Below are 24,170 nucleotides of genomic sequence, written 5' to 3' on the forward strand. Positions count from 1 at the left end.
CTGGATGCTTTCCTGCCTGAAGCTGGCACTGAATCTGGCACTTAATTCTGTACATTGGAAGAGCTTTAAGTTGATGTCATGTTCATTCGGCCTGTTCGAGAGCAAAATGGCACTGACACAGTTGAAATCTCAGACGATGCCACACTTTCTAGTGCTTTGGTTATATGCTGTAGGGGCTAATTCATCTAGAATTCTTTAGATTTAGGCCTGATGTTGATGGATACTTGACCGAGCGAACCAGAAAGCCGTTGACCTCGGGCGCTTTGAGCGCTTAGGCTCAACCATTCCCTGCCGTGTGCCATGGACCAGGCGAACAATCTACCCATTGTCACCAGCATGATTCCTCAACCAGCGAGTTGGAAATATGTCAGGAGCTTCAAGGCGATATCTGGTATGTCGGACGACGAAAAGTTCCAGCTCCAGGTGAGGCACACGCAGCGACCTGTGGACAACGGTGCGAGCATTGCGGTTAAAGCCATCTCTCATCAGAAATCCCTGCGCTACCTGAAAGGAAAGTACCTGGATGAGAGAAAGCTGTATCAGGAGCAAGACGATGACGCTTTGAAGAAGGTTACTGGCGAGGTTCGTCCTCCCAGACCTCCGTTCTCCTGCTGAACTCACTCGTCGCGTTGCGTTACAGGCATGCGCGGAGTTCCCATTCTTGCTACAGCGTTATGAAAGTGCATGGCCGATTGAGGCTTTGCTGAGATCGCGGCTCGCGACCTCAGCGTCGAATTCGCGCAGAATGAGCGGGCAGAGCTCGCACAGGGCAGCTGGGAAGGCCAGGGCGAAGAAGAGCGTCGCGCGATCGCCAGCAAGGTTTGAGACACAGGATGAGGAGATGAGAGTGAGTTGCGTCCTGCACACGAGTGGCGCGAGAAACTGCTTAAAGCTGTGTCTAGGATGAGCTGGAGAGCTCGTCGAGTCCAGAGCCCGAGGAGTCCCTGCATTCGCAATACCGGTCTAGATCGTCGCGAAATATTGCTCCCTTGATCGGGAGCGAACCACAAAAATTGTCCCTGGGATCCCCAACTGGTCTACTATATTCACAATCTCGACCTGTGCAGATATTTGGACAGCAGAATGCTAACAGTGACTCATCTTTCGTTGCCTTACCCTCTGTCCCTTCCTCGAGTGCGAAGCACGCACCGTCCATGTCTCAGCCCTCGTGCCCTCTCCCCTCTACCTCTTCGGTTCAAGACCGAGATGTCGCTGTGTCCGTGAATACGGCACCTGGCACGAGTGCAGCAGGGTCTCCACAGAACCCTTCTGGTTCTCCCACACCAGTCTCGGTGGAGGCCCGAAAAAGGCCTCTATCGAGCGTCAGAGGCATAGATAACATTCTGGCCTGGACTTCTGCCTCAAACTCCGGCCAGGGGACACGACACGCTCACTGCCCTCCCGAGATGACAGGTTCAGAGGCTGTCCCCTCCGTTGCCGATCCACCCGCCTCCGGCGCCAGCGACACAACCGCCGTGGACAATAGCGCAAGTGCTATGAACAATGACACGGCGACTGTAAACAGGGGCACGACTATCGTGGATCGCGGCGGTGAGGAAGGGGAAGCTGTTGTCCGAGACTTCCTGTGTTCGTTAGTCCAGCCGCTGGACAATCTGCTGCCTATGTTCCTGCAGGCCGGGATTCAGGACAGAGCGTCCCTCAGAGGCTTCGCTGCTCTCCCAAGAGAAGAACAGCTGAACCTTTTGCGGTTTGATCTGCATCTTAATGTCTTACAGTCGAGAATCATCCTCCACGGTCTCTCGCAGCTTGCTTGATTACACCGCTTCGTATCATGTCCTCTTTCATTCAATAATTTGCACTACAACAATCACTCGTCTCGTTAGTAGCCTTTACTGATCCGTGTCAAAATTGATTACTTGGGATCGTATTCGTACTGGTGAGATTCAGCTAGAAGGAACAAGCAGACAATCCAGGATCGTGTGTAGTGCTACAGAGTCCAGATATGCATACAACTTCTACTCCCAACTGCCCTCAAGCATCTTTCACCCCCTTGCTGAGTTCCTCCAGGCCTTCATCCTCAGCCCAGAACGCCTGCTCCTCCTGCGGTACCTCGTTCTGTCGGAGAACCTTGCTGTCCGCGAGGTCTCCTGTCGCAACATCCGCGACGCCAATGCTGCGCAGATACTGCTGCTTGATCTGTGCCTCGAGGCGCTCCGCGGCCTGCTCTTCCTTGCTGCCCTTCCACATGAGGCGCTCAAGGATGTGGCGCACGAACATGGAGAGGACGAGGTAGCCATGCGACGCCGCAAGCGCGATGACGGCTGCGCTCGTGAGCAGCTGACGCGTCGATGAGTTCGCGTCGCTGAAGTGATGGTGGTGGTGCTGTAGCGTCGTGCCGACAGCCTTGCAGTGGTCCGTGGGCCGGAAGAGATACACGAGCGCCGAGTTCGTCAGCGCAGCAAGCCACGTCAGAAATGTGAGTGTGTCGAGCCACGGGCCGATCGTATCTGTGCGTGCGGGGATCGGCCGCCGAGTGTGCACTGCGATCTTGAACGCGTCGGAGCGCAGCTCGAGCCAGTTGTTGATCAGCGACATCACTGCGCGGAAGGATCTGAGCAAGGCCCGTCTCGGATGTGTCAGATTGGCTTACCTGGGGCAAGCGGCCAGATAGTTGACCACAATGACACATATCCGAACTGGGTGACCATCTCGCTGTAGTCAGTAAAGAGGCTATATTCAGGTAGCGCCGCCTCCCGCCTGACGCGTTCCAGGAACTCGCGGTCTTCAGCATCCGTGATACTCTTCGCAATCTCGGTGCTGCCGTTCGCTTCGTCTTCGAACTGCACGCGCTTCTTCTTCGCACCTGCGGAGTTGTTTGCGAGGGTGAGGCCCTTGCCGGCGCGGAACGAGTCAACGGCACGTGTGACGTATGGAAGGCCGACCTCGAGGAAATTGTTGACAACTTGGTTGATGACCGTGATTGCATACATTTGCTCTTGCAGCCGCTTTGGATTGAGCTTGCTCCGCGCGCTGCTGCCGTCCATCTCCCACAGGTGCGGACCGGCAGTGGCATTATATGCACGCTTGCCTGCGTCTGCCATGGCACTTGCTGTGGGACTCGCTGCCGAAAGAGAGGAGAGCATGGTCGTCGCCCATGTCTTTGCCTTCGCGTGCATTGGGGTTTCGGTATGGAAAAGGTACACCTGGACCCATGTCATCACCTCTTCGCCAAATGGCACGTACACGAACGCCGAGAGGGCGAGGCCACCGTAGGCAACGATTGCAGAAAGGCTGAACGTCTTGATAGTCAGTGATGCGTCGTGTGTTGACTGACGGCCATGATTCTCCCAGTCGGTGAGGCGCACGGCATAGGTGTGATAGATCGCAAGTACTCTTGGGACCAGAAGCAGGAACAAAACTGTTGGTGCAAAGGACTGCAGAACATGAGTCGCTAAACTAGTATAGACGCAGACACGAATATACGCACCATGATTTGAGCACCTGGGCCCTTGTACAGCTGCGTAACGAACGCCTCGAAGACAAAGATGCCCGTGAGCAGGCAAGCAAGGATAGCAGCAAAGAATAGAATGACGGGAAGACTGAAAAGAATCCGAAGCTCCCTACGCCACCATGCGATGGGCACGTAGTGTGCCCTGCGCTTTTCGACGCGGAATGAGCCCTTTGTGCCCCAGCGTATCGCCAGAATTCGTTGCTTGATGCGCCACCATTCGACAAACGCCACGGACCATACGAGCAACACGGAAGAGTAAAGCGTCGAGTAAGGAGCAGCAAAGAAGTAGAAGAGCACGCTCGCGACTGAGATGAAAATGAGGAACTTGGTGTAGTATGCGAGGAACGCGAAATAGAGCGCGACGGCTTCGCCGAACTATGTAGATGTTTTCAGTATGAAACGCATATATGCAGTGGTTTGGGGCGTACTTGCTCCCTAATCTTCGATGAGGAGACTAGACCTAACTGTCGGGTAGTCCAGGAACGGATCCAGGTGTCGTTGAAGAGGTGGTCGTGCAGAGCCATGATGGACTCTACCCTGTCCCACTGGGCAGACACAGGGGCAATGCCGAGGCCACCATCTGCCTGCATCGTCGTGATGTAGGTATGCACGAGGCGGATTTGGTCCGCGGGCGACAAGGGGTTTGCGTCAACGTCTTCGCCTCCGATGGAGTGCCTGGACGGCAAGCCGTTCAAGAAGTCAGAGTGCCTGCATCGAACAATTTGAGTCCTTAGCGTGGAGCGCACGCTCAGACCACGCACCTTTCTCTCTGAGCGAGTCTCTTGAGCAAGGCTGGCGGGCACGAGACCATTACAAGCAGCTGACCGTCCCGCTCACCCCGCTTGCCAACGGCCAGCAACCCGCTCCTCGCCAACGTCTGCAGCAGCTTCTCGTATTGCTCCGACGCTCGCTTGGTATTCTGCCTAGCAAGCACCTTGGGCTCAATCTTCCGCGAAGAAGAGCGGAACACGATGACCAGGTCGACTTTTGGCGCCATCGTGTCTTCGGACTATCGTGAAACGTGCTGGAATTAAATGGCTATATGGTGGGTAATGTCGCAAAGAGTCGTGAAGAGACGCAGTCAGGAGACATCCTCGCACGGGGAGATATATGCAGTGTGGACAAGCCACTGACCTCAGAAAGCGTGGCCGCGGTCGATGACTTCACAGGAACGGACGGATGCTTATTGCTCCACCACGGGTCTACGAAACGAATATAACGATAGAATAATAAGATATGCTGTTGTACACGAGTGAATTATAGGCGGAATTGAGGAGCAATGCAGAGAGCGACGAAGACCGGTGTTTCAGATATTGAAAGACGTGGTGGTGGCAGAGGAACGAGAGCTAATTGCGGAAGATCAGCGTTGCGCAGCGCAAGCGGTGTCAACTCGGGCTCGACATGTTAGAGTGTGCTGGACTAACGACTGACGGATGGGCAGGGCGACAGAACCATATATGAGTCGGACGAGATAGTGGCAGCTTATTGCCACCGGCGTGGGCACTCGAGGTCCAGAAGCTTTCCCCCAACGTTCAAGGTCTCGTTCACCATCTGCATTTGTGAAATCCACTGCTCACATACGGGACCATGCTGCTGTATCTCGACTAGTCTTTGTATCAATCTTTCCAGCTTGTTCTCAGCACTGCCGACATTACATATTCAAGTTCACATCCAAATCGACGGGTGCATATGGAATATATCACCGACAACTCGTGTACTGTACTACGTGACGTAGTCAACCTGACCCGGTCTTAGTCTGGTTCGTATCCTCAGGCCCCAGGTCTGACATGGGATCCGCGACTAGTACTTTTGCTCCTTTCGGTAGAGGTGTCCACCAAGGAGAAGGAGAAGCCGTCCATAGCTGTGTACATGCCCTTTGAACTGGTCTATCGTCTTTGGCTTTGAGGAGTTGAGCAGCGCTTCATCGTGAAGAACGTCCGTCCACGCGTGCTCCAGATCTTCATGGGTCATGTCAAGGAGGGTACAGCTCTCCATAGAGTCCAGAATCCTCTGAGGCGTTGGTTCGTCATTGTCACGCACTTCGCCCCAGAGGTCCCGCCATGCATCGTGGTCGAGGGTACAGTAGTGCCGCGAAAACACTTCGTACGACTTCGTGACCACAGCCGGAAGAGCTTCCAGTGGCGCCCGAAAATCTCGACCGAACAGAACGTAGGGCTGGCCTCGCTCTATCCGCCCAAGCCTTGTACCGTAAGAGACACGGAAACCAGAGTTTGAAGGCAGCGCGAGATACCCATCTCAGAGGATAGCGGCGAGTGGCGTATTCCCCCCACTCACCCGTCGTCGTTCGTCTGTTTCCTCCCTGAGTAGTACTGGGCTGGATCAGCAGTGCAGGCAGAAGCGCATGGCGAGGATCTCCAATATGTGAAGGAATGATTCGAGGTCGTCAAACGAATGATGAGGCTTCAGAGGGAATGTTCGCAGCGCAGCCGACATGTAGAGCTACGTTCCCTATTGTCAAAGCGTGCATGTGGACTAGGCTATTATAAGTAAGACAGCAAGAAACATACGACTTGCTGCCACTCGTCCGTTGCTTGTACGAGTTCAGCGTGGTCCCAGTCGCCGAGGAAGCCTGTGCCAGTCTCGACGTCGATCATGATGTTGCCTGCGCTGACGTCGCGGTGCAATAGCCCTGCCTTCTCGTAGGCAGCCCTGTGCGCTATCAAACCAAGAAGTGAGCTTGGGCTTCAGTCTCGGGATGCGTTACGAGCTAGTACCTCTGAAGGCATGATACGTGCACCGCAGAAGCTCCTTCTGATCCTTAAAGTACTTCAAACGACGACCGATCTGCTTCATAACAATGCGGTGGTGAATGCGCTTCCATGGCCGACTCGAGCCGTCAGAGAACGAGTCTTGATTGAGAGTCGCCTGTGCTCCGTCGCCTCCGACGGAGCCCCCGGCAAAAACAATGGGGACGTTTGGCACCTCATGTTGACGAAGCAGAGCGTAATTCGCCAGCTCGGGTCGCATGCCTTCAGGATACCACAGGTCTTTGATGAAGACTAGCTGCGCCTCGGCTGACTCAAAGTCAAACCCGATGTAGCCCCTTCGTACCGCGACCGCGAGCGGATCGGGAAGCTGCGCAATGTCTCGCAACATAGTACATGCGCGTCTGGGCGGGGTCCTCGGCGTCCTGACATGCGATCTTACGGAAGATCAGAATGCTAGACCACTTCGACAGAGGGGACACAGGCATTTGCCCTGACCCACGGAAACACCGTCGTATTCTTGGTTGCCTCCTTGATGTATTCGACAAGCTACTCGCTGGAGCTGTATTTCTGGACGAGCTCCCTCGCCTTCCGCGATATGAAACTCCTTTCGCGAGGGTCCACCAGCGGGGCGGTAGGATCGCATCCCAGCTGCTCGTCGCCGCACTTGGCTAGACACCAGAAGAATTTGAGGGGGACCTCCAGGACCTTCATCCAGTCATACGGCTGAGACACGATCGCTCCCGCACGATCCCACCTGATGAAGCGGATGCATCGTTCCTGTATGAAGGCGGTGAGGAGGAAACAGCGGTGCTGGCGGATGCACATCTCCCCAACATAGCTGGCCGCCTGCAGCGAGGGTGTTCCGGTCGTCCATCAACTGAGGTGGAAAGTCGTGCTCGAATTTCACAGCGAAGGGCTTGTCGTCAAAGTTGAAAGGGGCCCACGCGGGATCGACGTTGACTTAGAGTGTGGCAACCGCAGCGGCCCAGGCCGCGCGACAACGTCCCGCAGAGTTGTTCCTGCCTGGATAATAGAACGCGCTGGGATCAGCCTTGCCTGGCTGGGACGTGCGATACAACATCAGGTCAGGGGTCAGGTTGTTCGTAGCGCTCTCTGGGTTATCCCCAGTAATCGCCATGAAGAAAGGCAGATTCAGTTTCTGAAACATGCTGTTGACAGCGTCAACCTGGAAGCAACCCGCTAGATGTCAACAAAGATGCAGCGAGGCAGATTGCGCACTCACAACAACACGACAGATCGTTGCCTTGCGTGCTGGAACCTTGGACAACGTCGACTTGAGCGCGTCCAACTCTCCGGTGAGCGCCTGCTCACACCGTTCACCGTCCACCAACTCAGTCCCAAAGACGAGCCGAAGGAAGTCCTGCGCTTCGACACAGTGCCCGTCCATATCTCCCTGAGCTCTGTGCCTCATTATCAGCCCACTGACTCCATAAAACTTGGCCGCGCTTCATACTAGGAGTTGTGGATGCTCATTGCTCCACCACAGTTTGTCGGGCAGCCCGAGATCGAATATAGAATCACGGCGATGGTGCCATACTGTACACGAGGAAAGATAGCACGCAAGACTAAAGACAATGACCGACAAAAACCGGCGTAGCTGTCGATTGCGGGACGCGGAGGCGGTAGTCGCGTGTTGGAAGCCAGATGTGGGAGATCGCCGCGCGCTGGGCGCCTGTCACACGACGAGGCCGGCGCCGATCTTAAGCTACGTCGAACTGGCAACGACCGGACGCAACTGGGCGGAATTGGGTTTAGCTTGAAGTTCACGATGCAGGTACGACAAGGCAGAGGTCAGATGGTCGCTCGGCAGAGGTATCGTCCCGAGCATTTAATTAACTTGCTGCCGGTGTCTGTAACGCCGCTGCTAGTGCAACTGCCACCGAGCGTGGGTCGAAGTCCGGTACTTTATTGTGCGTGCATTTTCCAAGGCGTACATGGTCTTATTGACCGTCATGTATCGTGGAATCTGCTCACATCAATATTCTGAGTTGTGTCATGTCACGCCACTAAGAAGCAGCATAATAATAGACAGGGAAGGCGCGCCACTAGCTTGTCTTCAACGCCCAGCAGCGGCCCAGAGGTTTGATTTTTAACAGACATTGCATTTGAAACAGAAGTGCTGGTGATACATGCAGATGGGATCGTCAAGTAGAAATACAACTGGCTAGCTATTTACTTGCAAGACAAAGTATAGTAAAACAGGGAGTAGGTAATAACTGACATTTAGGGTATGCAATTGCGGGGGATCGACGTACTTAATGGCTAGCATTTAGGGTATGGTGACGATATCAAATCAATGCAAAGCGAGCGATAGCGAGGGTGACGGTTTGTCGTTGGGTGTGCTGGGAGACACGGTCCACCGCGTGGGGGGAAATCGAATGTGTCCCACGAGCAAACGAGGCACTCCAGCGTGAGAGGCATCGCGTGCGTCATCACGGCCAGGGGCTGGGGGCTGTGGCCTCGTGGCTCAGGCATCTGCAAGAGATGCTGCAAGGCCCAAACAAGATGCGTCGGTGCCATCATTATCATCTTCCATCCTGATGAAGTATTCAGGGAAGTTTCCGGCTCAGCGGTAGCGGGTGTACTCGTCGACCGCGGGCACGACCCAGCGAGAACCTTCGACTGCCTTCCAGTACGGCGCTTGCTTGCGCTGCAGGCCTTGGAGTAGGCGGAAGAGCACCGTGCGGACCCTGGGCATGTATCGTTCGAGAGTGCGCGGCGATGGTTCTTCGCCGAGGCACTTCTCGAGCACCACGCGGAGATCGTTTGGTATCGAGAGAAGATCACTGTATGCCCGAATCAGCTTCGCTCTAGAAGAATTGTCAGAAGTATTGCTCACCCCATGTCAATACGATGCCGCGAGAATGCGTTGACGGTTGCGTTGAACTGCATGCCAACCAACACGAACGCGTCGCTGACCTGCTCCTCGCTCGCCTGGTCTACACTCCAGAGTCGTAGCACGTCTTGGAGTTGCTTTGTGAGACCAAGAAGGGTCGAAACGGCGGTAGGCACGTCCGAGGAGGAGGAGGGTGGTGGGGACGGCGACATGGACTGCCGCGGGGGTGGGGAAGCGCGCTTGTAGCTTTGCATGGTCTGCGAGGGTCTTGTGAGCGAATGGAGCACAAGGTAGGGAAGATGGCGACTCACGACGACAGAACTCGACTTTATCCACGCTGCGCTGTGCGGATCCCTCATAACAGTAGGTTGGCCAACATAGTAGATGGGTGAATGCGATGCGGTGTAAACCATGGCAAGTGATGGTGTGGCGGAGGGAGAGGGCTATGCCTGCTTGATGGACGAGCAGGAGCAGTTGGGAGGACGACGAGGACAGCACAGGTCATGTACATATGTATGTTTTGAGAGGGTATTCAATTGGTTGCCGTCAACTCCGCGGTCGTCGCATGCGGATGCCTTGGCCATGGAAAGACACAAGCACCGACCAAGCCGGCGGCGGCTCCCATTTATGCATCGAGATTAGCACATTCCATTCGAAAAAGCTCCCGAGCGCCCTCCGAACAAGGACGGAATTCCTCGCTGCCCAAAACGGGCGTCCCCGGCATCTGCCTGCTTCTCGTGCGGGCACAGTCACGATGAGTCGACCGCCGACTATACTGTACGGGCCCGCTGCGCCTGCGGCAACGAGGCCACGTCTTCACCTCGAGCAAGCTGCAGCCGTCTGACGTGTACGCGCCGCGGTCTCATCCCCCTACATCATCGCCCTGCTGCTCTGGGTGAGATGGGAGCGAGGGCGGGCGTGATGGCCCATATTGTTCGCCGCCGGCATCAGAGTGTCAGTCCCTGGCCTGCGGTTCTCCGATACGGCCCTGGCACAGCGCCGAGGCAACCGTCTCCGAGGCATTACTGTGACGAGCGGCGGCAAGCCGCCCAATCGTCGATTGCTGGGGCCTTGCTGGGGCCCGCAGTCGACTTGTTGACATATCACTCAGGAGGCCCCCCCGCACTTCCGTATACGTATTTGGTCACGTCCCGGAGCACGACTGGCATGGCGTGCTGCCATTGGTCGGGAGTCCCGGCGTGGGGCAGCATGTCTCAGTCGCTGTGTTCTCCGTAGAAGAGGACTCCTTGGCTGCCGAATTTACAAACACAGTAGTGCCGACCGTGACGGAGGAATCCCGTCCTGCCGAAGTCGCCGCGTCGTGCAAGGACTTTTTCTGGTGGCAGGACCCTGAGATCTGAGAGCCGACGTGCCCGCTGTGAGCTAGCGCACTTCCAGCTGTTCTCTACATCCTCTCATTTTTCCAACACACTGACCCGAGATGGCCTATCGCCAGTGTAATATCTGCGGGGTGGTTACTTATCGTCCTTTCAGCGTTGAGTTCCTAGCGGCGGGTCACTACTAGCGGGCGCAACGCGAGCTCTCGGGAACGGGCGTCTAGTGCTGTGCCTCGAGGACAACTATCTGGACATTCAATCCCATGATTCGGCATTCGCGTGAGATGAATCCTATTAGTCAGCGCTCCAGCCTTAGCTCGTCTGAGGACAGCGAATGCGCTTAATCACAGCATGATTAGCACGTCTCAGTCGTCATCCACATTGACCAAAGGTTTCGGCCACTGCGTCTCGAGTAGACGGCCTGAGCTGACTAACTCAAGGAGACGTCCGGATGCTGCGTAAGGGACCTCGGCCGACTACCCTGAGCACGACTGAAGAGTACAGCTGAGCAAGGGAATCAGCGGGCAAATGCCACGGCCCAGCCCGCCATGTTCGTGGGGCCGCCGGCGCGACATCATCGAAACACTTTGCAGTAAGATGGGCCGCCGGCGACGATCACTCGTATGATGAAGCCAAGCGGCCGCGAGCCTGTGGCGGTACACCTTAATTGCCGAGAGACTTATCGTGGGACGTGGCTACACACAAGTCATCGCGATTTGTGTGCAGCAGGGAGCAATAAGGACGGCCACGAATGTTGCTCGAGGACACGACCTGCATGAATGCACAATTAATCAGAGAGCGCTGAATCCCGCAGCATTTCACCAAAGATGGACGCATGACAAGATCATTGGCATGCATGTGAATGGTCACTGTACACATGATAGCAAGATATGAGTGCATGAGTGACTAGCACCTGTGAGCCAATATAACTGCCAGTTGGTTGCCACCGGCGCGTTGTCGCCGTCGAATGCGGCAACTCACTTGCGGCGTGGATCCTTCACATCCTCTTCACGGACGCGCGCGCCTTGATGTCCGCTTGAAACGTATTCTAGAATGAAGGTCAACATATCGCACCACGCCCGCGGCGCGGCAACGGCACCCGCCGTCGCGCGACGGCCGCCTCAAATGTCGCGAGCAGATTACTCACATTAGTGGCGTAGTCTTTCTCGAGCGGCTCGACTTGCCGCCAAGCCCACCCGAACTGTGAGAGCATCCGCTCCTTGGCAGATTTGTCAGACACGAGGAATTTGGCGACGCGGAGCTGGATGTCCGGGTTCTCCGACCTCCATTGTGCGATGCTCCCCGGAAACTGGGCGTCGCGGATTTTGCGCTCGCGTTCTTCTTTGGCAAGCAATTCGTCCCGCCGCTTAATCAGCGCGTTGACAGTGCACAGGTGTGCATACCGGTAGTTGTTGTACTCCGACGATGCGTCCGTGAAGGCAGGCATGTAGAGCAACGTTTGTCGTTCCATGGACCTCTAAAAGTCCGCGCTTGAATCACAATCAGCGCACGTGTGCAGAGTGGCGAGACGCACATTGAGCTCAGGTAGGTTCACGATCCCGTCCGCGCTCTGGTATGCATCAAGGACGCGCGAAATGTGATCCTTAGTCTGCAGGTCCATGAGCTTCTCGATCTCTTTCTCATGCCGTTTCTGCGTTTCTTGGATAAGGGACGTGAGATCTGACGCAGCTGTAGGCTTGGCGCCTGCTTGCATTGCTTCCAGTCTACAAGACAAAGCGTCATTTGAGTCGCCAAAGCGGCTTGTGGACAAACAAAAGCGCATATACCCAACTCTATGGCAACTTACCCAGGGAAGTACGAGCCCTTGATCTCCAACATGTCTTCAACTTGTCTGTGTTTCTCGACCAAGGCCCGCATTCGCTTCTCCCTCTGGGCCTTGGGTGCGCTGGCCGCTCCGCTCGGTCCTGGCGAGACCGGAACCGCCTGCGGCTCGTCTAGTTCTTTTAGAACTGGCTCATGAAAGCCATTTCTGCCCAGGTATTTAGGTTTCGGAGCGAGCTGATTACTTCCCATAGCAGGCACAGGGGTATATCTCGCAAGCGCGTCTTTCGTAGCGCAACAGAAACGAAAGTGAAAGCTCACGATAGAGTCGCGACTTCGCGAGGCACGCAACTGGCAAGCGCCACGGGACTGTGGGAAAAGCGGAGGCACTTTGGCGCCGGTCGGGTGTCGGCTTGGGTGTCGGGACTCAGGATGACATTCTGCTTGCCACCAAGTCTTCACATCTTCCGTATGCATTCGCATCAATTCCACTAATCTCTTTGCATATACCTGGGTGCATCACGCTCATAATTGTGCTCACTAGGCTGAGCTGCTGGACTGTGACCTAAGTGTACAATAGTGCGCTCGTAACGCGGTAAGACAAAGAGAGAATGCTCAAGTGTTACTTCCGGCCGACACTCTAATTCCAGTGCTTCTGCCACAGCGACTACCCTATGTCTGTTTGACAGAACTCATCCAGCTTATCTGCATATCGACAATAATCTACTGGAAAGCGCTAGTCATCACCGAATACTGCGGAGACGGATAGAAGACATGCATTCTAGCAAGCGCGACAGCCTCCTCTCAACAGGCTCTATAGGGCGCCCGCAAGGTGGACTGGTCCGCATAGCGTCGCACGAATCGTTGACAGCACACCCGCTGCTGTCACCAACGGCACCTGGCTCGTCATCCTCTTCAATCTCGTCTCACTCAAACGGATCAGTAGACACTGCTGCAACACAGATGCCCACCAAGTATGTGCCGTATACGCCAAGGCAACGCGCACAGCCTACGTCTGCGACAACTGGCGCAACAATGCAGCCAAGCATCCAAGCGTCTCCTCAGCAGCCGACGTTCCAGAGCGATGCGACCAGCAAGCTTCAACTCATGAACCTCAAGGCTGCGGCGCAGAAAGGAGGCTTGGATGCTGCGAGTACGGGCTGGGCCATTTTAGAGAAGCTTGGGACAGAGACGGACCACGGTCCAGAGTGGAACGAGGTCTGGCATGCTATCTCCGCGGCGAAGGTGAGTCCATGTGCAATTTTATAACCCTCTAAAATGTCGGAACTGTGTATAGGCGACATTGCTGCTACCTCTTGAAGCACATTCCGCAAATGAGCCGATTACGCCGGAGCTCATCAAGGACCACATCGTCTTTTGGGACGGCTCCAGTCTCGAGGCGCCAGTCGTGACTCTGTCTGGCATGCGCGGGACCATGGCAGAGTACGTGTTGTCTATCACTAACCTTCGTCTTCTTTCCGGATATTTGGGTCGTTTCTGACTATCCTGCAGTGAAGTCTTGACTATCCGCTCCAGTGTGGATATCTCGTCGAAACTCTTCCAGACAATCTTGGACCCGTCTACACGGAATACAGCCTTGGGCTCACTCCCCCCACTGCCTCTTCCTGTCTATCTCAAGCAGCCCTCGCTCCCTCCGACCCCGCTATCTCCGCCACTGCAGATTCCTCCCTCACCAAAGCCTCCGACATCGACGCCTACATATCCGGTGTTTTCTCTCACGTCACATCACCCTTCGCTTCCGCTCCCGCCGCGTCCTCATGCCATAAATTCTGCAGCTCAGAATAAACCTCCGCTGCCTCCGCGGCCGCGCCCCGGCACGTCCACAAGCGCTGCGGCCGCGTCTCGGCTATCCAACCCGTTCGCGTCCTTGTTCGGTCGAGCGCCCTCGTCGGCACCCACGCCGCCTGCGAGTCCCACGGTGAACCCGATGCCGTTACAGACACCACAGGTCACCAGTCCTGCCGATGCGCAATCTCCGGAGGGCACGGAACATGTCATCGGGGTTCCTTCATTTACGCTTAACAAGCGGATAGTACGGCGAAGTGTTGCGAAAGAGATCTTACGAGTCGTTCATCACGAAATTCGCGCCGGCCTCGCACCCAGCGGGGCCCCCTCGTGGGTCGCAGAACGGATCGAGGACTTCGCTGAGCGTGAAGGCCTGCTGCCGTTTGTTAAAGCGAAAACGAACAAGAATAAGCTCGATGACAACGCGCTCGGTGGGTATCTCATCCATCCCGGCCTCTCGAAGGATGAGCCTCTAGACGATGTCGGGAGGCGATTCCAGGATTTCTACGCAGAGATCGAAGAGCAACTTATCAAACGCAGGTGGCGTGGCCGGAGGTCGTTTGGGAAAGGCGTGCTGAACCATCTCAATGGCTCGATTTCTTCGGTGTCGTCTTCTGCGGAGAGTGTAAGTGGGGATGAAAAGGAGGATGCTAGGGATGAGGAGACGGAGAAGGAGAGCGATGCCGAGGAGGATGAGATGGAAAAGAATATCCGTGCTGTGGTGGAGGCGGCCGAGCGGACGATATGCTCCATCTTCTACGACCGGTACGTCTCAACCCGTATATATAAGCTCTATAAGGAAGTTCTGAGTATAGTTTCATACAGGTTGTTCATGCAGAGCTCCACAGACGATGCTACGCATGATGAGGCACTTTCAAGTCGCATCGCTGCCGTCAACCTTCTTGATCTTACCTTGGGTCATCTTGGCGTTGACGTAGGCGACCCTGCCGATGCCGTTGAAGCGGTGGTGAAGTCTTGTGGTCAAAGTGAGATGAATGCCCACAATTCAAATGTAACAATTACTGACAGTACCTCAGCACTTACCCAATTGGAACTAACCTGTCGAGCACCTGTAGACAAAGCAGCCATATTAGTGACCGCTCACAAGATTCTGGTTGGTGCGTATACTGTACATTACACGTGCACACAGAGAGATTTACCATTCTCGCACAGATGGGCTCTCGAGGTTGCCGCCGGTCAAGTTAAAACCGGAAGGCGAGATGCTGGATGACAAGACACCAATGGCTACCACTTTTGGGAGGAGAACAGTGGAAGAACAAGACGACGACGAGCCGAAGAGTACCTTGGACGCACCTAGCAACACGATCCTGCACGAGTCGCCGACGGTCACTTTGTCCCCGAAGTCTGAGATGCCAGAGAATGTGCCCTTCAGGAATGCCCCGGACACAAAGAGCTCCAAAGATGGTAGGAACGATACTGCGTCGCTTCGTGTGCATCCGCCGTCGCCGCGCCTCACCATATCACCGCCGCCGCCAACAACCCCTACGCCCGTCTCTGGAGACGTCATCCTTCCACTCATAATATTCGCAGCGGTGAAGGCAAACCCTCCACACCTTGTCTCACACCTTCTCTTTACTCAGCGTTTCAGGAATCAAGCTATTGGAGGCGAGGAAAGCTACTGCTTGATTAATCTCATGGCTGTTGCAGAGTTCTTAGAGAATGTTGACCTCGCTGCCTTGGGCTTGGGCGAGAGCGAGAAGACAGTGATCAGGTACGCGATTATGGTTATATACAAATTATTGTTTCGGCTCATGGATGATACAGCACTGCGGAACTGGCTCCCATTACTGCCAATCGTTTAGGTTCTCAGCCGACCTCACCACTGGGGGTAGCGACCTTGCGTGGCCGTGTCGAGCAACAAGTGGATGCCATCGCAGGATCCGCGAACAAGGTCATCTCTGGCGTCGTCGATTCGTCATTCGGTGTATTGCGAGCATTTTTGCCTGCCACTCAGCCTGAGGGTACTGCCCCTGAGGCGGAATCGCAAGACGCGCAACCAAGGTTCACCCTGCTCCGACGAGACACCGGCTTCTCGATCGCCAGTCTGGCAGCGTCGCTCCCCGGCGCTGCCATACGCTCGAAAACGCCGGTCCAGCGCGACGAAGAGTCCGGACAGCAGCTTGTGGAAGTTCCCTCACGCCCGGCGTCCATCCGCTCTATGCGCGCGCCGAGCGAGTCGGAGGAAGACAGCGGCCAGGATGAGGACGAGGAGGAATACGAGGAGGAGGAAGAACACGATACCCGCAGCATTCGGAGCTTTGAGAGTATGATGAGCAATCGGAGTCGGCAGCGCCGTCGCAAGAAGGCTGCGAGTGCAAGCGCAAGGAAAAGTCTTGCGGACCGCTTAGCGAGCGTCCCTGGCCTGTCGAGGCTGTCGGGTAACGCGGCACACGATGCGGCCAAGGTCGGTCTCTCACTGCCTTTTGATCGTTAGCATGTGGTGCTCATGTGGGTGTTCGACAGGCCTCACCGCCGGCATCACGGAGATCGTCGCTACTCGTCCCTGGCCAGGTTCCGACGCCGACGAACCGCTTTGACACGCCAGTGTCTTCTCGTGCAGCCTCGCCCGTTGCGATACGCATCTCGCCACCCAACCCCCGGTTCCTCGAGGCGACGGAGGACGACATCAAGGTTTCCGAAGTCGGAGAGCTGCTCAGAGAGTACAAGAGGATGGTTGAAGCTGTGAAAGCGATGGGAGGCTTCCACCAGGATTAACGATAACTTCACTTTCTTCGTTTCACATTCATGTTCGTTATAGATAGCATGCTTGGATTAAATGGGCCATTACATAGGACTGTAAGGCCGGAGGGGGGAGAGACTCACGTGTCAGCACTGCTAGTCAATTCCCGCTAAGGTCATGGAAGATATCAATCTGCGCATGCAACTGCGCAAGCCGCTGACAGAAATGCGGGCGTGAGTGTTCGAAAAGCCGTGCAGAACGTGGGAAACATATGAAGGTAAACAACGTTGGAGTATTATGATCATAGCATATGCATGAATAGGCAGCCTGTTGTTGGTTGACACCATACCTGCCATATTGCTCGTCTCGATGTCGAGCTTCAGCTTCGCATAACATGTGGCCGAGATCCCCTTCTCTGCAGTAACGTCCCCACTACGCAAGCAGACTTGAGAAACGTGTACCTATCGCTCCGTATCAATCGCAGAGTGTATCACAGCTCAAGTGAGCCGAACATGTCAGTCTGCCATTCTATATCGTCCTAGTCTCGTACAGTCGTCATGCGTTTGTGAGAATGGCAAGGTTTAGGGCCATGATGGTGAAGAAGACACACTACATGCATGCCGGCAGCTGCCTTGGAGTCAATGCCAGAATTATTCTTCGCGATAATGCCCTTGAAGTTTAAAGCAGACGTGTCGTGGCGAGAAGCTCGATCTGTCCGTTAAAAGCAGGTCTGACGGCGATCTAAGTAAGTAAAGAAGTCTCAACGAGTCTCAACGCAGCCAGGTGTTGTGCACTCACATGGTCGTCCACGCAAGCCTGAGAGTTGTGGCCAGTTGAATGGCCAACACAGGCTCCCCATCCAGACAACGCTCGCGACTTGAATGACATTGCAACTGATAACGGGACTTGATAGTGCGGTCAGTGGTTTCATTGGCCTTACCTGAACTTGTCCGTATAGCGGAGAAAAGTACAGGACAGAAGATGTCCGACTCGGAGTAGCCAATGTTCGAATGTCAATCGTGCACTGGGCTTAACGCGAAGGTTTGCGATTCCCTTCAAAATGAAGGATCTGTATGGTTTGACCCAGAGTCACAATGTCCCATTTGTCTTGAACGAACCCGGACCGATATCGAGCGAAACTGGGGAAGATGGAGGAGTGTGGGGCCGAGGTCCTTCCCGTCCAGACATCCGGGCGCCTGAGTTTTGTGGGAGTGTTGACCAGCTCATTATTACATGCGAGACTTGCTGCGTTTCACAGGCCAGCGACCACTCTCGACAGCTTGTCGGCCCTGTACAGTGCTCTCCTGACACTTGACTTACACGCTCAACTGCCCTCAGAGCAGTTCAGAGCAGCTCATGTAAAAATTGGTGCGATTTTTCTTCTTCAGATTTCGCGGGCTCTGCAAAAAGAAGCCCGGCAATCTCACACTATAGCTTAATCACGGGCCGAATAAGTAGGCTGCGGAGTCAACCACAACTAAGGTTCTCGACCAGATGAAGAACAAATGCAGAACAAAGAGCAGGTGAGACATAAATTGAACTGAATTATCACTGGATCCATTCTTACGTTCTCCGCCGATTCTACGTGCTATCGGCTATTGCTTTTCTGGGCTCGCAGCCATAACCGTGTCTTGCTAAAATACCGTCGGCCCTGCGATAAATTTGTAAGTCTATGTGCAAGCCTCCGCGGAAATGACTTCTCGACATCAAAAAATGAGGGTCAATCCTACCGGTTGTCAGCGTTCACGATGTTTACGTTGCTTGCGAGATCACTCGTGGCAACTTGAAGGAAACAGGATACCAGGTCTTGCCGCTCTGCCGACATCAAGCAATACTGCCTCCGAACTTGGACATGGGTCTCGTGTCTCGCACAGCACCCTGCAACAATTACGGCATCGTGGAAAGATGGGTTATCGATTGGTGCCTTCTCATTCCCATAGTACACCCCGACTCGGCATCGCCGAGGCCGACTCAGCTTAGGGGGTCTTCCACTTGTCGACCTAGCTCATACACAATACAGGTGAAAAAGACTTTCAACGCGTCTGTAGACGGTGTTAGAAGTACTTTCAACTCCTGATGCGCTCAATTTCGGGCTCAGGCCCAGGATACTGGCTCACGTACAACATCGACCGGCAGTGCATCAAACAGGGCGCCAGCCGACCCTAGATTTCCACGCTCGCAGACGATGTTCTTCACCGTACTTTTCAGCGACTTTGGTCTTGCGAGAGTTGACCAGCTGCATTTTCTGAATCCGGATCGTAGTGAGACTATGACGCCACAATGCTCTCGGATTCTGCCGCATGCATCTAGCAACATATCTTTGCCGCATCAAACGATGAGCACACCACAGTCGTCCAGCTCTCCACGGACGGGTTGCCTGAAACCTCGCTCGGGACATTAAGCGCGGTGGTGTATTCGCGCCAGACGCATCAGAACCTTGCCATCGGTCCGCAAGGGTCCGTGTGATAAAACAATCTTCTTCACGTACTTCTGATACCGCGACGGAATACAGAAGATATAATGATCTTCGTGCTGGTATGTAGGGTCCAAGTGTCTTCTTACCGTCACCACCTCTCTGACGATGTCTCCCAGCCCCGCACTTCCTCCCCTCGACGGATCCATCCCTGTACTGCCTGGCTTCGTTGACTTCCATGCTAAGCATAACACCGACCTCCCGTGGGCCCTGTTATCCGCTGGGCCGGAGTTGCCTGTACAGAGCGTCTCATTTGCACAGTATGCAGCAGCGACCCACAGGGTTGCCCACCTCTTGCGACCAGAGAGGGTAGGCAAAGACAGGGATGTCGTCGGTCTCTTGGTCAACTGTGACACCATTGTCTACCTCGCGCTCATCGCTGGAATAGTCAGGGCAGGTCTCGTGGTGCGTAAATTTCTTTTTGGATTTCAATTAAAAAATGCGCCCTGGTGCTTATTGGCATCCCCGGTTATTATAGCCTTTTCCGTTGTCTCCGAGGAACTCCGCTCCAGCTATTATCAACATGCTAAAGCAGACATCATGCCACCGGATTATCTCTCAGCAGGCGCTTGCTCCGCTGCTCTCTACCGTTGAGAATGAACTCGAAGAGGAAGGATACGTCCTGGAGGTTGATGAACTACCTGGCCTCGACGAGATCTTCCCTATCGTTTACGACGAATCTGCCTCGGACGACTATGAGCCATATCCGACTTCCCAAGTGCCGTACAACCCCACAGACGTCGCTTTCTATGCTCACTCGTCGGGATCAACAGGCTTCCCGAAGCCTATTCCTCAAAGACATGAGAACCTGCTGGAGTGCTGCAATTCATGTGCGTCTTGTGCAAATGGTTCGATATAATCGGAACACCGCACTAACCAGAATTAAAACCTCTCTCTCAGCCATCGTTAAGACCGCTGGTGACCACAAGATCATCTGGGGCGCCATGGCACTGCCTACGTTTCACATGATGGCCGTATACATCCAGCTCTACGGTCCTCTGGTTGGTGGCTGCCCGGTTGGCCTCTTCGCCCCAAAATGGCCGGCATCGCCTGTTGTGCCCACGCCGCGGAACACGCTCGAGGCGTGCATAACTGTTGAATGCACTGGTCTTCCGACTGTCCCTGCTTTTGTCGAGGTAAGTCGCTATCTTTGTGTATGAACTCTGACCTCAACGGAGTTTCGTTGCAGGCTTGGGCGAAGTCGGAGGACGACATCAAGTACCTCAGGACTCTCGAGATCGTTGTGAGCTGAAAAGTCACGCGACATATGGTTCCGCCTCACTGAATGGGGATTAGGCTTTCGCGGGTGGTCCTCTGTCCTCCAAGACCGGAGGAAGGCTGCAAGCCGAGGGCGTGCCTCTGTACCCGTGGTACGGCGGTACAGAGTTCGGTCCACATACGAAGATTTTCGACATCGACGAATCAAAAAGTTCACAGCTAAACGCGAAGACGAGGGCTGACTGGGACTGGATGGTGTTTACGGAACGAGTCAAATGTCGGTGGGATCCTCAGGGCGATGGTACATATGAGCTACACTTCCTGGTAAGAACCTGTATCTCGCCGCCAGAAGAAGGTAGTTTAACGTTGAATAGTCATGCCCAACCCATCGACCGAACGTCGAGAACCTGGAAGACACGGCTGGCTATGCTACGAGGGACTTGTGGGAGCTGCACCCTACGAAAGAGGGCCTTTGGCGTATGTATGTGCCACGAAAGCTTTGCGACCACTTACATAAGTGCTAATACTTGTGCAGCACCGGACGAAAGGATGACGTTATTGTTCTCGGATCTGGTGCGTTCTCTCTGATCCACAGTCGCATCTAGTGATGGACGTTTCTTTAGGGGAGAAAGTGGTCCCTATTCCACAGGAAGGCTTGATAGTCTCTTCTCCTATGGTGAACGGAGCCGTCATGTTCGGCCGCGCGAAGAACCAGTGCGGCATTCTCATCGAGCCTGCCCCGTCTCATGCCATAGACCTCAACGACCCAATTGCGCTGCCGAAGTTCCGAAACATGATTTGGTAGGTTGTGCCATGCTGTAACATTGGTGAATTCTTACCACGTCCCTTCCAGGCCCATTATAGAGGAGGCCAACCACGCAGCGCCGACATTCGCGAGGCTATTCAAAGAGATGATCATCGTCACGAACCCTGCGAAGCCCCTTCCCCGCGCTGCGAAGGGAACGGTTATCCGCAAACAAGCGGTTGGCTTGTACAAGAAGGAGATCGACGACTTGCAAGTACTTTCACTACAATCTTCTAGGAGTACTTCTTAACGGTAATCCAAACTAGGTATCAAGTTGTTGAGGACTCTGGAAACTCTGCTGGCATTGCTGCGCCCGAACATTGGTCTGTTCTTGACGTTGAAGCCTGGCTTCTCAAACAGGCCTCTGCGGTTGCTGGAGGCAGGGCAATCTCTCCTTCTGCAGACATATTCGATCAGGGTTTCGATAGGTATGTACCGCTCTATCCACTGTCTGTGATGATTGTTAATAAAGTGAATAGTTTGCACGCCACATTTCTGCGAAACCGCGTCATCGCTGCCATGCGTGGCGATCAGCTGACCCGGGAAGCTGCTCAGCACGTCTCTCAGAATTTCGTCTTCGAATACCCCACGCTCCATGATTTAGCGAAGGCCATCTCGATGCTTATCGACACGGGCGGCCCAGACGACAAGCGAGATACAGAGAAGTCCATCATGGACATGATTGCGAAATACAGCGCACACCTGCCAAAGCCTACGCACCTATCCGCACAGGCGAACGGGTCGGCGGCTCACGACGCCGTCGTCATGCTCACTGGTTCCACGGGTGCTATTGGGTCCCACATACTCGCCCGCTTGCTGGCAGACCCGCGGGTTGCCAGGGTGTACACATTCAACCGACAGGTCAGCGTCTCCTACGACCGACAGCTGTCATCGTTCATCGAGAGAGAGCTGGATACATCGCTACTGGACAGCCCGAAACTGGTCTCGCTTGTCGGTGACCTGTCTCAGCCCTTCTTCGGCTTGGAGGAAGCGATGTATGACGAGGTCAGCGCATTCGGTTTAGAGCCGGTTTTGTTGTATGCTGATTGTCTTGTGCGGCTCCAGATCCGATACTCAGTGACTTATGTGCTTCACAACGCCTGGAGAGTGGACTTTAACCTCTCTCTCTCGTCCTACGAAACCCACGTCGCCGGCACGCGCCGTCTGATTGACTTCTGCTGCTCACTCTCCCATCCGGTCAAGCTCATCTTCACTTCGTCTATCTCAGCAGTGCACAAGTGGAATATCAACCTTGGGCCTGTTCCTGAGGATACCATCCCAGGTCCGGAGGTGGCGACGAGCAATGGATATGCTGCGTCCAAGTTTGTGACCGAGCAGGTGTGTGGCTTCCAGGGTAATTTTCCGTGGCAATATTGACCATGTATGCGTGCCCTCAGTTACTTGCCAGAGCTGCAGACAACGGCCTAGAATGCACTTCAATACGTCTCGGACAGGTTTGTGGACCCAACACGTCAGGTGCATGGGCGACTACCGAATGGGTCCCGATTATGGTGAGGACCAGCATTGGCCTTGGGGCGCTTCCCGATCTCCATGGGGTACGTTCTACATTGGTACCATGGCGCGACTCGTGTCCGCTGAAATCACTTCGTAGACTGTGTCTTGGGTCCCAGCTGATGCAGTTGCGAGCACTTACCTGGACCTCGTCTTGTACAAGGATCGCCTACCATACGTGCTTCACCTTACTCACCCTCGCTCGGTCAAGTGGCGCCAGGTGATCCAGAACATCAAAACGTTTTTGGAGGGCTACTCCCTCTCAGTCATCCCTTTCGCGGAGTGGACGGCGCAGCTGGAGAAGCAGCCAGTGACAGGCAAGACGTGGGACGATTTCGTGAGTAAAAATTCGTACCCACATACCTACTGGACCACTCACGGCGCGCCAGCCTGCTCTCAAAATCCTCGAGTATGTTCGAAGCATTACTGCGGGAGACGCGCTCGCTGCCAAGGCGGAAAAGTCGCAACCTGTAGAAGCCGGTGGGCTTCCGGTGTTCAGCACTGCGCGCATGCAGCGGTATAGTACGACTTTGCGCGACCTTGGTGTCGTCGATGTTGTTCACGCCAGAGCTTGGGTCTCGTATTGGGAGAAGATCGGCTTCTTGCATTCGGCGTAGACGATTGCGATACAACTAAGGATGATATGTAGAGACTTTGATTTAATAATAATGCTCTTTGAATTCTGTGTATCCCACAAAGTTGTTGCGTAGATCCCGAGTTGCAACAGTCAGCCTAAGCTGCAACGATCTCGAAGTGGGTGCTACTCTGGCCCCAGGCCCCAACTGTCTCATTTGGTCAGATGTCATGGTCGTTATTAAAGGGTATGAGCTTGCCTATAACGAAGTAAGAGCCGGGAGCTACGTCAGGGACAGGCACGAGGACCTCGCCAGGCTGGGGGTCGGCGTTCTGAGCAAGGTTGACCACCCATTCCGCCGAGCCGAAGGGCGAGCTCTCATATAGATCAATCCAGGGAATGGTGGTCGCCGTGCTCGGGACAAGAGATTTATTCCTAATGACGATTCGAGCTCGATTGAAGGCCGAACCGCAGAATACATACGACTTACCAGGTGACGAGACCTTGTTCCCCAATGGTCCAAACGGATTGTGCGTTGGGCAGAATTGGGGATGGGGCGTAGTCATCTCGTGCCGATAGCCCCGCACTTGTCGGGGAGGCATGAGCAACAGGCGTGAAGATACATGCGATGGCGGCAGAAGTAGCGAATAGCGTGGAGAACGATGCAAACATCTTTGAGAATGTTGGCGTTGAGTTTTCAGACTCAATCTCCTCGGAGATCGAGCTTCTTGTATACCTTCGCGCACCTTCGGTAATAGGAGAATTCTTGCCAAGTCGTTACAAACGCCGATGTTTGCTCGGTTAGCGTATGCGATATTGTCGCAAACGGGCATCTTGCGCCGCTGAACTTTGCGCGGCTTAGTGAGATGCCATCGCGCACTCTACCACGAGGTCACTGGAAAAA

At 54.6% G+C, this 24,170-nt stretch overlaps 9 protein-coding genes across 9 annotated transcripts; 3 read left to right on the top strand and 6 right to left on the bottom strand.

The window, feature by feature from the left end:
• Positions 1 to 300: 300 nt before the first annotated feature.
• PHACADRAFT_33019 (uncharacterized protein) lies at positions 301 to 1,775 on the top strand (the record flags this gene model as incomplete). The annotated part of the gene is made up of 3 exons (XM_007401045.1): positions 301 to 582; positions 641 to 847; positions 903 to 1,775. The coding sequence occupies 3 exons, from the start codon at positions 301 to 303 to the stop codon at positions 1,773 to 1,775; spliced, it is 1,362 nt and encodes a 453-aa protein (XP_007401107.1).
• Positions 1,776 to 1,872: 97 nt separating this feature from the next.
• PHACADRAFT_264804 (uncharacterized protein) lies at positions 1,873 to 4,780 on the bottom strand. The gene is made up of 6 exons (XM_007401331.1): positions 4,607 to 4,780; positions 4,234 to 4,510; positions 3,901 to 4,180; positions 3,449 to 3,847; positions 2,612 to 3,395; positions 1,873 to 2,558 (listed from the first exon to the last, which is right to left on the bottom strand). The coding sequence occupies exons 2-6, from the start codon at positions 4,467 to 4,469 to the stop codon at positions 1,993 to 1,995; spliced, it is 2,265 nt and encodes a 754-aa protein (XP_007401393.1). The 5' UTR covers positions 4,470 to 4,510; positions 4,607 to 4,780; the 3' UTR covers positions 1,873 to 1,992.
• Positions 4,781 to 5,774: 994 nt separating this feature from the next.
• On the bottom strand, positions 5,775 to 7,059 carry PHACADRAFT_264807 (uncharacterized protein). Its single transcript, XM_007401332.1, has one exon. It carries the CDS (start codon positions 6,587 to 6,589, stop codon positions 6,194 to 6,196), a length of 396 nt encoding a protein of 131 aa, XP_007401394.1. The 5' UTR covers positions 6,590 to 7,059; the 3' UTR covers positions 5,775 to 6,193.
• An 8-nt stretch (positions 7,060 to 7,067) lies between these two features.
• On the bottom strand, positions 7,068 to 7,609 carry PHACADRAFT_213956 (uncharacterized protein; the record flags this gene model as incomplete). The annotated part of the gene is made up of 2 exons (XM_007401333.1): positions 7,068 to 7,387; positions 7,445 to 7,609. 2 exons carry the CDS (start codon positions 7,607 to 7,609, stop codon positions 7,163 to 7,165), a joined length of 390 nt encoding a protein of 129 aa, XP_007401395.1. The 3' UTR covers positions 7,068 to 7,162.
• A 1,179-nt stretch (positions 7,610 to 8,788) lies between these two features.
• On the bottom strand, positions 8,789 to 9,270 carry PHACADRAFT_105956 (uncharacterized protein; the record flags this gene model as incomplete). The annotated part of the gene is made up of 2 exons (XM_007401334.1): positions 8,789 to 9,008; positions 9,062 to 9,270. The coding sequence occupies 2 exons, from the start codon at positions 9,268 to 9,270 to the stop codon at positions 8,789 to 8,791; spliced, it is 429 nt and encodes a 142-aa protein (XP_007401396.1).
• A 1,934-nt stretch (positions 9,271 to 11,204) lies between these two features.
• On the bottom strand, positions 11,205 to 12,588 carry PHACADRAFT_188531 (uncharacterized protein). Its single transcript, XM_007401335.1, has 4 exons — positions 12,203 to 12,588; positions 11,930 to 12,119; positions 11,543 to 11,872; positions 11,205 to 11,443 (listed from the first exon to the last, which is right to left on the bottom strand). Exons 1-4 carry the CDS (start codon positions 12,427 to 12,429, stop codon positions 11,393 to 11,395), a joined length of 798 nt encoding a protein of 265 aa, XP_007401397.1. The 5' UTR covers positions 12,430 to 12,588; the 3' UTR covers positions 11,205 to 11,392.
• A 10-nt stretch (positions 12,589 to 12,598) lies between these two features.
• On the top strand, positions 12,599 to 17,427 carry PHACADRAFT_213959 (uncharacterized protein). The gene is made up of 9 exons (XM_007401336.1): positions 12,599 to 12,772; positions 12,842 to 13,422; positions 13,475 to 13,620; positions 13,690 to 14,748; positions 14,809 to 14,969; positions 15,021 to 15,101; positions 15,157 to 15,715; positions 15,769 to 16,408; positions 16,468 to 17,427. Exons 2-9 carry the CDS (start codon positions 12,952 to 12,954, stop codon positions 16,717 to 16,719), a joined length of 3,369 nt encoding a protein of 1,122 aa, XP_007401398.1. The 5' UTR covers positions 12,599 to 12,772; positions 12,842 to 12,951; the 3' UTR covers positions 16,720 to 17,427.
• A 1,830-nt stretch (positions 17,428 to 19,257) lies between these two features.
• On the top strand, positions 19,258 to 23,385 carry PHACADRAFT_264815 (uncharacterized protein). The gene is made up of 15 exons (XM_007401337.1): positions 19,258 to 19,562; positions 19,636 to 19,987; positions 20,058 to 20,293; positions 20,347 to 20,400; positions 20,454 to 20,699; positions 20,750 to 20,856; positions 20,911 to 20,948; positions 20,999 to 21,176; positions 21,229 to 21,390; positions 21,447 to 21,608; positions 21,660 to 22,185; positions 22,246 to 22,518; positions 22,578 to 22,736; positions 22,793 to 23,029; positions 23,082 to 23,385. Exons 1-15 carry the CDS (start codon positions 19,266 to 19,268, stop codon positions 23,307 to 23,309), a joined length of 3,255 nt encoding a protein of 1,084 aa, XP_007401399.1. The 5' UTR covers positions 19,258 to 19,265; the 3' UTR covers positions 23,310 to 23,385.
• A 39-nt stretch (positions 23,386 to 23,424) lies between these two features.
• PHACADRAFT_105966 (uncharacterized protein) lies at positions 23,425 to 23,938 on the bottom strand (the record flags this gene model as incomplete). Its single annotated transcript, XM_007401338.1, has 3 exons — positions 23,425 to 23,478; positions 23,533 to 23,701; positions 23,757 to 23,938. 3 exons carry the CDS (start codon positions 23,936 to 23,938, stop codon positions 23,425 to 23,427), a joined length of 405 nt encoding a protein of 134 aa, XP_007401400.1.
• Between the last annotated feature and the right edge of the window lie 232 nt (positions 23,939 to 24,170).

Source organism: Phanerochaete carnosa (genome assembly GCF_000300595.1).
Source record: "Phanerochaete carnosa HHB-10118-sp unplaced genomic scaffold PHACAscaffold_12, whole genome shotgun sequence".
NCBI lineage: Eukaryota > Fungi > Basidiomycota > Agaricomycetes > Polyporales > Phanerochaetaceae > Phanerochaete > Phanerochaete carnosa.